Source organism: Peromyscus maniculatus, chromosome 8 (genome assembly GCF_049852395.1).
Source record: "Peromyscus maniculatus bairdii isolate BWxNUB_F1_BW_parent chromosome 8, HU_Pman_BW_mat_3.1, whole genome shotgun sequence".
NCBI lineage: Eukaryota > Metazoa > Chordata > Mammalia > Rodentia > Cricetidae > Peromyscus > Peromyscus maniculatus.
Window position 1 is genome coordinate 10519621 of NC_134859.1, and position 13087 is coordinate 10532707.

A 13087-nucleotide genomic window follows, 5' to 3' on the forward strand; every position below is an offset into this window, starting at 1 on the left:
CCCAACACCCAGATGTCCAGAATGATCAGCAAGGTCTGAAAAGCCACTGTTCCCATCATTGCCAAGTCGTTGCATGGCTTGCTCTTCCCAGCTTGCAGGAGTGGAAGGTGTGGGTGAGGGTTAGTGACAGCAGGAGCACTCGGGAGCAGGCAGAGCGGAGCCAGGCCAGAGGCAGGAGAACATCGCCAGTGCTCTCTGGACCAGGGAAGTATGGCCTCCGGCGACCCCAGCAGGGGTCAGTGGGAGTGTGGACGGGCACTAGCTACTGCAGCCCTCATTAGGAGCAGATGGATTGGGCAGGGGTAAGGAGAAGGAGCGTGCTCAGCTTGCAGAGAGGAGCAGTCAGGCCATGGAGTGCTGTAGGACTGTGCTGCATTGCTCCCACAGGCTCTCACAACCAAGTACAAGACAGTGCTCATAATGCTGCTTCCTGCAGGAAGCTGGGCCTGCCCACCCTCAGCACTGTGGATAACGGGATGGGGTGGCACCCCTAGAGAATGGGGTGTGCACCAGACTGGTGGTGGGTCTTAGTCCTCTGGCTAACTCTCACCTATCCCCACCTGCCTTCAACTTAGAGGTGAACAACTGCCCCCAGCCCCACACCCTCCACAAAGGACAAACTCAGCTGTTTCCCAAACTGCTTCCCTTAGTTACACTAGCTTTCAATGGGTTCTTTGCCAAGCCAGTGAAACTCCAGCAAGAGGTCCAGTCTGGCTGCTACCCAACTTTTGCTCTCCCTGTCTGGTCCCTGGGGTGCAGGGGAAAATGTCAGAAAACCAGAGTCCTTGGCCCAAAGAGTCAAACTTGAAGGGACAGCCAGCCAGGGATGCAAGACGAACAAGCATGCGGGGACGCCATGTGCAAAAAGAGCAGAGATGTCAGTTCCACCTTCAACATCCATTCCACTGCCAGCAAGAAAAAAAAGGGAAACAGGGCACTCAGAAGCCACGGCGAGCAAAGCTGGCGAGGCGGCCGGTGCCTGAGGTTGACTACCACCTGGCACCAACACCAAAGAACGGGCTTTGTGCCAACAGACCTTCAGCTTTGCTTGTTCCACAAAATTCCCTTCCTGGGCAGGGACACCGGGACTAGGGAGAGCGGATTTGACAAAGTGTGTTAAATATATTAGCCTGGGGTTAAAATGACCTCCCACACTTGTTGGTTTAAAAATAAGGGTCTGGGGCAAAAACAGAGCTATATGACCGAACACACTTACTGTTTCCCTTTTAGGTTTCTTGCTGGCCAGGGAGGCAGGGTGCGACTTTGATTTTTTAAAGGGACACTGTCAAAATAAAAATCACATGTTTTACAACTTCTACCTCCACATGGCATGGGAGTTGGTGGGGCGAGGCGGGCCTCTGGTTTACTGCCCTCCATGCACGCCCAGGAATTCTACAACTATAGCTGACCGTAAGACGACATTCAACACAAGAAAAATTCTGCATCAGGGCCCTGCACAGGCTGCCTGCACATACATAACCAGTTCCTGGGAACCCTGTAGTGGGTCTCACTCAGAGAGGAATCTAAGCTCAGCCTAACCTACTCATAGTCTGGGTCTCCCCAGAGCAAGAGGTCTTGGCCAAGGTGACCTGAGAGTGGCTGGGCACTGAGGCTCACCATTACCTTAAAGACTCTCTGGAGACCTCATTTGGGCACTTCACAGGGCAGGGAGCAGAGAATAAGAACCCACTTAGGTACTTGGAACTCTGCAAAAGGCAGGTGGTTCCCAGGGCAGATTAGAGCTTCTGGCTAATTACAAATCAAGGTTACACTCACCCCGTAACTGGCTCGCTCAGGATAAGAGGGCAAACAGAAGGGACCCACCTGACCCTCAACCACCCGTACAAAAGCTACATCAAGGCCAGCACTGTTGAGCACAAGCCCTCTGACACTCGGACCTCCGTCACTGGGCAGCCCCACCTCGGAGTCATTTCTCCTGCAACCCGCAGACACAAGGCTGGTGAGTGTGTGGCTCTTCAACGGAAGCCCACACAGTCCGCTAGAAGGCAAAAGTACTTTAGGGGGGCGGTGGTGGCACACACCTTTAATCCCAGCACTCGAGAGGCAGAGCCAGGCGGATCTCTGTGAGTTTGAGGTCAGCCTAAGCTATAGAGCAAGATCCAGGACAGGCACCAAAAGCCAAACAGAGAAACCCTATCTCAAAAATAAAAAAAAAAAAAGGTATTTCAGGGGCGTGCGCGTGCGCACGCATGTGCACACGCGCATATGTGTGTATGTGTGTCTGTGTGTGTTGGGGGGGCATGACCCATTGGAGGGGGTGTGCTACACCTCTAGTCCAGGTGCCTGAACACAACCTTAGTTTTTAAAAGAAAGGCCAAAAATCTGCATTTCATGGGACACGTCTAGGTTTTTAAATGTTGGCCTAGGCTAGATGCAGTGGCACAGGTCTTTAATCCTAGCACTCAGGAAGCAGAGACAGGAGGACCCCTGAGTTCAAGGCCAGCCTGGTCTACAGAGTAAGTTCCAGGACAGCCTGGGCTGCACAGAGAAACCCTGTCTCAGAAAACCAAACAAAACTGTTGGCCCAGTTTCCAGAAGTCTTCTGTGAGAGTATATCACATCTACTGAGCTTCCTAGTTGTAAATAAATAAAGCAGGCCTTCTAGGAACAAAAGCTATGCCCTCTGGATGCCCAGGCCATGGGGCTCATTACTCTTTCCTCTTAAAGTGGAGGCAAGGTCTTCAAAAGCCAGGAGTTCCTGCAACAGATGCACATGGGAACCCAAGAAGGCCTTGGCCTAGACTGAGCTCTCCTTCACTCCCCAACTACCTCAGCAACTCCTGCAGACTCCCACCCATTTCTAGGCATCTCTCCTGTCTCCGAGCACTTCTGTAGGAGTCTTACCTCTTCATCTATGTCTTGCTCTTTAGGTCCTTTAACTGACAAGACCTTCCTGGTCTGCCTGAAGCCAGGCCTCCCCAGGCAGTCAGTCTACAGAGGGACCCCAGGCTGAGACTGAAGGAGCCCACGGGCAGTGACACAGGTGGCCTTCAAAGAGCGTTGCCTAAAGCAACAGTGGAGATGGTGGAAACACTCAGCAGAGCTCCGAGGAGGCCCCACCCTTGCCCAGCAGAGCCTGGTTCCTGATTAACAGCTCACAGGCCGCTGTGGGGGCCATGCCTGCCTAGGAGGCAAGCTGGAGGAGAAGAAAGCACTTACAGAGTGTTCATCGTGGTCTACACTCTGGGCCAAGACAGGGCTGAAGGAGATGGGAGACAGGGCCCCTGGCTTCTTCCGAACAGCCCGGATCTGCAGGAGAGCTCGGAATGCTGTGGCAGAAAGAAAGAGAGACATAAGAACAAGAGCAGAGTCTTCAGAGGCATGGACGGACACTCTAGACTGTGGACACTACCACTCACAGTGCCCAGAAACAAGGAACATGTTTCTAAATCAGTCAGAGGGGATCCTTAACGGACGGAATCCTGGACACTTTCCAAGGGTAGGCAGCTAAAAGACCAACAACTATTTAAGGACCCCTCTATTCAAGTCACAGTGGCTGTGGCCACCACTCACTCCAGTAGACTCAAACAGTGGGGACCACAGAGATCTCCGGACTACAGGCTCCTGCCTGTGAGCTCTTCAGAAGGCAGGACAGGTAAGTGCAATGTCTACCACATAGACAACTGGGACAGACACTGGTTATGTACCAGAAAGGACAAATTAGGATAAAGGTCATCTCCTAGTGCCAGTTCTGCCTACAAGAGTGGCCCAGCAGGAGACAGGGTTACATTCCTAAGACACAGCAAGTGGAGGTAAAACCCCTGAATCTGTGACAAATGTGTCTTAAATCACTATCAACTAAGATATGCCATCAACAGCCGGGCAATGGTGGCCCACACCTTTAATCCCAGCACTTGGGAGGCAGAGGCTGGCGGATCTCTGTGAGTTTGAGGTCATCCTGATCTACAGAGAGTTCCAGGGAAGGTGTAAAGCTACACAGAGAAACCCTATCTCAAAAAAACCAAAACAACAACAACGAAAAAGATACGCCATCAACAACGTGCACTCTGGTGCTGAGGAATCAGAGCCACACTACAACAGCCTCACTTCTCCACAACCATCCATACTTGGATACAGAGCAACCAGGTGAGGAAGGGCATGCACTGAGAGACGGAACTGGGGTTTGTGGCTCTGTATTTGCAGTCTAGCCTAGACACACTTGCTCCAGCCCTGCTCTGACCTCTGGGTCCCACCAGCACACTCCCAGACCACTCGAGGAGGCCGGGACAGCTGGGGACACTGGTGCTCAGCTTCCCTGACAGCATCAAGTCTCACAGGCTAAGGCCTGCAGTGAGGTCTTAGGACACCCTAAGCAGCTGTGTAGATTCAGAACGTAAGTTCACAGTGGGACAGTGCTAAAAGGACTGTTCCAGAAAGATAGCAAGTCCTGGCCACCCTGTTGACTGGAGACCACCTATGTAAGAAAAGGACCTCTCCTCTGTCACATGTGGGCACCAAAGCCTGCAAAAATCCAGGCTGGGACAATGTCTGCTTCCCTTGCAAAAAGGGCTATGAACTACCTAAGCCAGCCCTAACCTGTGGTTTCCTGTTCTACCTCAGCTGAGATTCCCCTGGACACTGGGAGACCCAGACCAGGTACCACAATGCCCCTGTCTGTACATGCAGCCTGTCCTATGACTCCACAGAGCTGCCCCAGTGTAAACTCACACAATGCATGGACACACCCGACTCTGAGCGGACAGCCACCATGATGTGCTACTTTCAGACAATGGGATCAAAAGCAGGAGGCAAGGGGGCTGGAGAGTTGGCTCAGAGGTTAAGAGCACTGACTGTTCTTCCAGAGGTCCTGAGTTCAATTCCCAGCAACCACATGGTGGCTCACAACCATCCATAACCAGATCTGGCGCCCTCCTCTGTATACATAATAAATAAATAAATCTTTAAAAAAAAAAAAAAAAAAAAAGCAGGAGCCAAAACCCTTCCATGTCTGAATGAAAAACCCATTTCTGACACTTGACTAGCCATGAGCTTGGGTGAGTTTCTCAGAGTCTACAAATGTTGGCAGACAACCTGACTACCACCTAGCACAATGTTCTGCTTTTGACTCACTTTAAGATTTTCAAAAATAGTTCCTATGTAACCTTGACAATAGATTTTGTTCAGAGATTAATCGGCCTGGTTCAAGTGTTATCGCATGTCTTCCTTCTAATCTTTCCCTGTCCTGGAGGCAGGGGATCAACATCATGCCTTTCACGAAAAGCTCATGGACTTTCCATTTCTTGTGTAATAGGGAGTGGTGGTCCCCAGACTGCCTGGAACGGGCAGCCCCAATTCTCCTGCATCTTCTCACAAACAGAGCCCTGGGTAATGCTCACGCAGCCGGCAGATGGGGCAGTTGTTGGCTTGGTACCGCAGCGTGTCAGCACAGGAAGTGCAGAGGCACAGGTGGCGGCAGGGCAGGATCAGTGTGTCCCTCAGGTCCGACAGGCACACCACACACTCACTGCTGTTGTCACTGTTCTCGTCATCGGACGGCTGTGGAGACAAGGGCCTGGGTGTCAGTGTCTTCACAAGAGCCTGAGGGTGGCTTGATGCGGCCTGGAGCATGCCCTCCAGTGTCTATGTGTGGCAAAGGAAGTAGGAAGTGTCAGGGACACAGCAGAGCTCTTCAAACACCATGGGGAGAGCACCAGGCTCACACAGAGGGAGGAGAGCACCAGGCTCACACAGAGGGAGGAGAGCACCAGGCTCACACAGAGGGAGGAGAGCACCAGGCTCACACAGAGGGAGGAGAGCACCAGGCTCACACAGAGAGAGAGCACCAGGCTCACACAGAGGGAGGAGAGCACCAGGCTCACACAGAGGGAGGAGAGCACCAGGCTCACACAGAGGGAGGAGAGCACCAGGCTCACACAGAGAGAGGAGAGCACCAGGCTCACACAGAGGGAGGAGAGCACCAGGCTCACACAGAGGGAGGAGAGCACCAGGCTCACACAGAGGGAGAGCACCAGGCTCACACAGAGGGAGGACAGCACCAGGCTCACACAGAGGGAGGACAGCACCAGGTTCACACAGAGGGAGGAGAGCACCAGGCTCACACACACAGAGGGAGGAGAACACCAGGCTCACACAGAGGGAGGAGAGCACCAGGCTCACACAGAGGGAGAGCACCAGGCTCACACAGAGGGAGGACAGCACCAGGCTCACACAGAGGGAGGACAGCACCAGGTTCACACAGAGGGAGGAGAGCACCAGGCTCACACACACAGAGGGAGGAGAGCACCAGGCTCACACAGAGGGAGGAGAGCACCAGGTTCACACAGAGAGAGAGCACCAGGCTCACACAGAGGGAGGACAGCACCAGGTTCACACAGAGAGAGAGCACCAGGCTCACACAGAGAGAGGAGAGCCCTTGCCCCTGCCAACCCCAAACATGACAACGCCTTCTGCTGTAAAGAAGGAAGGACAGTACTGAACCATGTGTCTTTCAACCACAATCAGTGAGCAGATCTCATTTGGAAACACTTTCGTTTCTATCAGCTTTCAGAAACCACACCAGGGCCTGGAAAGTGAGTGAGCAAATGTCTTAAACATGAATTGGGTTAACTGAACCTGCTTGGTTGCTGGAACACTGCCACATTTAGCTATCTTTGCACTGTCTGGGGGTGCTTCTGAGCTATGGCTGCAGCACAAAGTAGCTGCCCTAGAAACCAGATGGCTAACTCGGCATAGTGGCACACACCTTTAAGCTCAGCACTTGGAAGGCAGAGGCAGGCAGGTCTCTTTGTGCTTGAGGCCAGCCTGGTCTACATAGTGAGTTCCAAGGCCAGAGCTACACAGTGAGAGCCTGTCTTGAAAAACAAATAAACCAAATGGCTCATAAAGCCAAAAACACTATCTGACAATTTAGTGATTTAAACAGCTTGCTGGGGAAAGGACAAGACATTTCCAACACTGCCGTCTCCTGCTGTGGTTGGGGTGTATAGTGTCTGTCCCTCTAAAAGGCTTACGGGTTGGAGGCTCTGAAACCCAGCCATTGGGGGGGTTCTGGGAATTCTAAAGAGGACCTACCTGGAGGAAGTAGGTCACTAATGGCAGGTCCTTCAGGGGGCAGGTAGCAGTCTAGCCCTTTCCATCTCTTCTGTTCCCTGGCTGCCATGACATGAGCTACTTTGCTCCACCTCATTTTTCCTGCCATGGTGGACTGACACTTGTAAAACTGTGAGCTGAAATAAATCATTCTCCTTTGAATTGCTGTTTCTCAGGTAGTCAGTCAGAGACACACAAAAGCCTGGTTGGCTTAACTGCTAAAAAGGGACTAAGGAAAAATGATGGGGTCTGGGGTTCTGGACCTCCAGGGAAAGGCGTCTTTTCCATTAAACCTTGTAGGCCCTGGGTCAGGCCTGGGAAAGCCTAGCATGTCACCAATGAGTGGGCTTCCATAAGGCAGTTAGAAACCTGAGGCATGTTGCCAGCCTGGAGTCCAGTTAGCTGCCCACAGGGACACACCTTGGTCTCCTGGTTGTTCTTATTCTCGATGCCGTAGATCTCCTGCAACAGGTAGCTGACACGGTCCACCTAGAGAGCAGAAAGATGTGCTGCTGGGCTTCTGTGTTTAGACCACCACCAGAGCCCCAGGTTCCAGGGAAAGTGTGCCTGGGAAGTCTGTGGGACCTGGAGAAGAGCAAATGCCAGGAACAAGAGGCAGGAAACCCCGCCCTGTGCTGAGCTCAGCAAGCAACACATGGAGCAGGGAATGAAGCCAGCGGCCCCCCATCCTTCTATCCCAGGAGGCCTGGCTCCAAGCTCCCCACAATCATCCCCACTACCAAAGAACAAACACTTTGGACCCATTCTGTCACCCACAAGAGGGACAGAGCTGTTGTCTGTATGCAGCAGATAGGAAGCCATGCAACCGTTCTTTCCACACAAAAGCCATATCTGGTCTTAGACACAGAACCAAAAGGCTTCATGCTGACCTGTCCCGAAGCGCCTTAAGTTATTGGTTCCAAAGTTCCATGGGCCACAGCACGCCTCCAGAAAGCCAGGATCCTGCTAGCTGGCTTTCAGGAAACAAGTGCCCCCACCCATAGCCCACGGGCTCTTCTGCCCAACTAGTACTATCAGGGTCTGAACCTGCCAGGGTTCACTCTCTCTCTCCTTTAAAAGGTTAACAAACTATAACCCCACACTGGAACCTTAAGCCGGTCTCTGGCACTTGGGTAGCTATACACAATACAACTACTCACCATGGCCTTAGAACACAGGCTCCTGCCTGTTAGTCAGTCTCAGGATCAAGGTCTTAAACAGTTCTAGGTAGGCATCCCACTAAATTCTTATATTGCTCGAGTAGGCCAGCAGGAGTAACTGCCCTACATAGAATCCCAGAATGTGTGATTCCCAAGAGAAGCCTTCCCAGTCTCCCCAGCACCCTGGGATTCTTCCCCTCTCCGGTGCTACAAGAGTCAACTGAGTCTTTGCCCAGGGCTGCTTTCTTTCCAGTAATTTGTAAGCAAGAGGTGGCTGCCATATTTCTGTATCCTGACTTTCCTTACTTCCTCTGCCCATTCATTTAGAAAATACTCACCAAGAACTAACTGCCTTCCATGCACCATGGTTCAAACTGGGCAGGACTCAGGGACCTGCACTGGTTGCTGCAGCACAGGGTAGCTATACAACCCATGCACATAAAACACAGACAGACCCCAACAGCCCAGAGCACAAGAGGGTAGACTCAGGCAAGCAGCTCCTACATGGCCAGAAAGAACAGCCCATGAGGTCTGGGCACGTGTTCACACATGCATTATGTGTGTGCTTTTTGCAACCCAAGGGCCCATGATGTCTGACACTTACAATTTGCTTCTGCTTTAACGGCTTCACAGAGAAGCTGCCATCCACATGCTGCAGGGAAGAGACACAGTTAATCTCAAACTGGCCCCTCCAAGCAGTCTTGCCCAGCCAGGTGGAGGCTAACCTACATTCATGGCTGAAAATAAGAAAAAGATGAAGACGAGGAGCCAGGCCACAAAGTCTTCACTCGTGGCCTCATACCTGCCTTCTACAGTTCCTGGAGCATCTTCTTCAAACATTCCCACAGAATCCAACTATCCTGGGTAGTCTCTAGCATGCACAAACTGAAGCCGCTCACCTACCTACATTCTGATATTGGCTAGCCACTCCCATGTACCCAGAAGCAGTATTTACGTAGTAGGAGTGAATACACAAAGGTTCTTAGGTTTGGCTATCAGGAAGATGATATAAGCAAACATTCAGAGAGCTAAAATGTGAGAAAAAAAACTGAAGAGAACCAATGTGTTTAATGATATCCAGAGAAACAGATTGGTCAGAGTTGGAAAGACTTATTAAAGTATTAGAGCTGAGATTTTTGTAATAATTAGTGTTATTATATTTTGAGCCAACCAAGACAGCACTCAGGATCGTCCAGTAAAGTCGATGGGAACTTATGGAAATTTCTAGAATGTGGTACTATAAAAACAAGCAGTTTTTCACTGAGCTCTAAACTGCAAGCACTAAATGGAATGCCTGTTGGGGACAGCCCGTTTGCCTCACCAGATCCTGTTGTGAGCACTTCTCCCAACAAGATCCAAACACAGGGTGCTCAAGAGGTGCTGGCCTCTGTTCAGCACACTCCTGTCACCCGCACTCCTGGCCCCAGAAGAGCAGGCCTAGGCTTATTACAGAACAGATGGGCACAGCTGTACAGAGCTGGGCGTGGTCCAGAGACCTGGGTCACAGCAGGAATGGGCTCTGCACTGAAAGCACACCTTGGTGAAGACCCCAAGACTGCAGGACTCCAGATGAGTCAGCAGGAAATAAGTAATCCCAGGCCATTCTTGGTGGGGTCCTTGTCACCTGGGCTCCAACCTGAAGCTGTCTTAGTTGCAGTGCTGAGAAATAACAAAGGGCCTGAGGGAGGGTGGGGGTCTCTGGGAACATCATCAGGTAGGCATGTAACACCCAAATCTCTGACAAGGGAGGATATACACAAACACACATCCATCCATCCATCCATCCATCTATACATCCATCCATCCATCCATACATACATACATACATACATATATACATACATACATCCATACATACATACATATATGCATGCCTGGGGTTGCACTAGCAGGTAGCAGACTCTCATCCACCTCACTATTATTCACTGATCATCTATAGTGCAAATTAGGTACCATGCCAGCTCTGAGATGACAAATCAAAGGCCACTTCTGCCCTGGCACAAGTAAGAACAGTAAACAACTGCCCAGAGGAGTCAGGAAGGCCTCCTGTGGGCATGAAGCCTGCCCAGCCCTATCTGGACTGCAAGCTGCAGCCAGCAGGAGGGGCAAAAGGGAGCAGATCATAAGTGAGGCAGACACACATACCAGGTATGGTCAGTACTGGGTGGCAACTGAGGATACTGAACTGGTGGAAAGAAGTGATGTCTGGAGGGAGGAAAGTTAGTCTGTGGCAGGGTCTTCATGGGGGCATCCTAGCCTGTGCTGGCAGGTTCTTAAGGGTCCTATGGGGCTGGCCTCAGTCCAGAACACTCTGCCTCACCGCTCCAAAAACTCTTTTAATAGCTCCCAAGATGATCAGCCTTAGGACCAGTGTCTTGGGAACTAAGAATCTGTCATTTAGTCCCTGCACCAAGCCCTGACCCCCTTACTCAAACCTCACCCTGCCCCAGCTCCCAGGTTACAGGTGGTGGCCAGGATGGCACTTACCTTCTCAAAGGCAGCCAAGAGCACATGAGCATGGCCAGTCACTTCAACAACTGAAACAGGGAAAGATAAGAGAGGAGGCCAAAAGTGAGGTCATGCTGGGACTCTCTCCCTCCCCCTGCAGGCATGATTTCTAGGTGCCACAGCCAGTCCAGAGTCCACCCCTGTTCTTGCCCTAGCTCACCCTCCTCTTCTGAAGGTGCCCACATGGCAATGCCACTGTCATGAGCCTGTCTGTGGGCCATGATGGACACCTTCCCTTTCCGGAAAGAGGCCCTTTGACAACTCTCGGAGAAGGAAGCTACTTCGTCCCCAGAGGTCCCACACACTTGGAAAGGAAGATAAGGAAAGACCAACAATGCTCACCATCTCCTTCGTCCACCACAGCCTGGATGACTACTGGAAACACACCCCGATCCAGGTCAAAGTTCAGCTGAGGAAAGGAGGCAAAAATGGTCAGGCTCATGGACATCAAGTAGTGAGTTGGTCAGCCTGAACTGGAGCGGACAGACGGAATCTAGGACACTCAGTGACACTAAACCATGTAGGCCACACAGTTCCTGACTGGCTCTCCAAAGAGAAACTCCTTCAAGAGGTCATTAAGTTCCCATTCCCTCAGTCCTTGACAACCACTCATCTGCTTTCCACAGCTGAAGGTGTGCCTGCTCTGGACAGTTCTATAATTGATCATTTAATGTCTATCTTTTTGTACCTAGATTTTTTTTGCCACTGAGCAAGCTTTCTAAGTTCAGTTAGAACCCCATTCTTTTTTGTGGTTGCATAGTTACTCTAGGGGTTGGGTAAGCCACACTGTGTCTGCCCAATCACCAGTTGATCCCAGACTGTTTCTACATTGTGACCACTGTGGACAATGCTATCATGTATCTGCTTAGCCTCTGCCATCCAGTCTCCTGGGGATATTCCCCCATGTTTTGGGTTAAATTTAGCTATGCAATTGTTTGATGAAAAGCATCTGGCTTAAGCCCCACCCCAGATAGAATGAGAGTGAGAGCACCAGTTACCACCCCCCTTCCTGGTTCCATCTTTACCTGCTGCCCTGGCCCTCACACCCTGCACCCTGCTAGCAGTGCAGTAGTCTGGGAGGCACCTACCCACATCTGTGAGCTCTTCCCTGTAAACACTCAGCTCCTGTTTCTTCCTGTCACTAAGCTGTCCTCTGTCCCCAACTACCTGATAGACAAAATCCAGCCTGCCCAGTCTCCAGAACCCTCCTGGTGTCTCAGGGAAGCAGCACACATTTCCATTATTCTCACTAAGGAGTTACTCAAAGAATGGTCAATGGGCCAGGTGTGGTAGTACACAAATCTAATTCCAACTACTCAGGAAGCAGAGGCAGAAGGGTGGTAAGCTCAGCAGTGAGGCCCTGTCTCAGACAATGGTGGTATATACCATTAATCCTAGGCAGGAGGATCTCTGTGAGTTCAAGGTTAACCTGGTCTACATAGTGAGTTCTAGGCCAGCCAGAGATACACACTTGACCCTGTCTCAAAGAAAAAAAAAAAGAAACAAACAAAAAAACCTTGTAAACTCTGTGAACATACTAAAAACCAGGAACGCCTTAGAATGAGTAAGCTGTGGCATGTGAATCACAGCACAATTAAGTTAAAACCAAGACCAAACACAAAACATGTTTCGCACCTAAGAGATAGGGTCAGGAAGAGTAGCCCCAGCCTAGGCCCTGTTCATGGGGGCCTCGGACAGTGCCCTCTGCCTCACAAGTAGACCTTAGCCAGGAGTCCCACAGGCTCATAATAGAGCTGCTTCTGGTCTGTGCCCTAGAACCCTGAGCCGATGACTAAGCACACACTGTGAATAGAGACTCACTGGCCAGAGGCACATCTCTCAGCAGAACACAGAGCTCCCTTCTTCCTCAAGATCAGCATGGAGCACAGGACAGACAGGCCTGTCTTTCGTCATCAGAAGAGCGGTCTCTCGTGGAGTGTGCAGCAGGAACAGAAGTTCGACGCTTGGCTCTGCCTCGGCCCACTTGCATTTTTAGCCCTATCACCCCGAACCTCAGTTTTGTGTTTCCAAATGGGGTTGCCACACCAGTCACACTGACTTCTACAATGAAAGGCATGGAAATCCTCTCAGCAGCTCGGCACAGGACACTGCTGCCAAGGCCATGGATGCTAGTGCTGTTTATAAAACAGGAAAAACATTTCTTCCTAATCATTATCAACAACCCAGGGTGGGGTGGGGGCATTAAGCACACATCTTTAATCCTAGCACTCTAGGGACAAAGGCAAATGGATCTCTATGGCTTTGAGGCCAGCCTGATCTAAAGAGACCCTGTCTCAAAAAAAGTTAGCAACGCAGGGAATTTCCCACTACAAATATGGTGAGAAAGG

General features: G+C 51.1%; 1 protein-coding gene across 8 annotated transcripts in view; it reads right to left on the bottom strand.

The window, feature by feature from the left end:
• The window catches only part of Mgrn1 (mahogunin ring finger 1), a 53819-nt gene that overhangs the window by 10446 nt on the left and 30286 nt on the right, over positions 1-13087 (bottom strand). For 4 of the 8 annotated variants that reach the window (XM_006984679.4, XM_006984681.4, XM_016003206.3 and 1 more), the window contains exons 6-12: positions 11082-11148; positions 10719-10768; positions 8836-8883; positions 7492-7560; positions 5358-5517; positions 3181-3290; positions 1217-1282 (exon numbers count right to left, since the gene is read on the bottom strand). In XM_006984679.4, the coding sequence (XP_006984741.1) occupies positions 1217-1282; positions 3181-3290; positions 5358-5517; positions 7492-7560; positions 8836-8883; positions 10719-10768; positions 11082-11148 (570 nt within the window). The remainder of the gene's footprint in view (positions 1-1216; positions 1283-3180; positions 3291-5357; positions 5518-7491; positions 7561-8835; positions 8884-10718; positions 10769-11081; positions 11149-13087) is intronic. The other 4 variants (XM_006984680.4, XM_006984682.4, XM_016003207.3 and 1 more) reach the window with 1 other exon arrangement.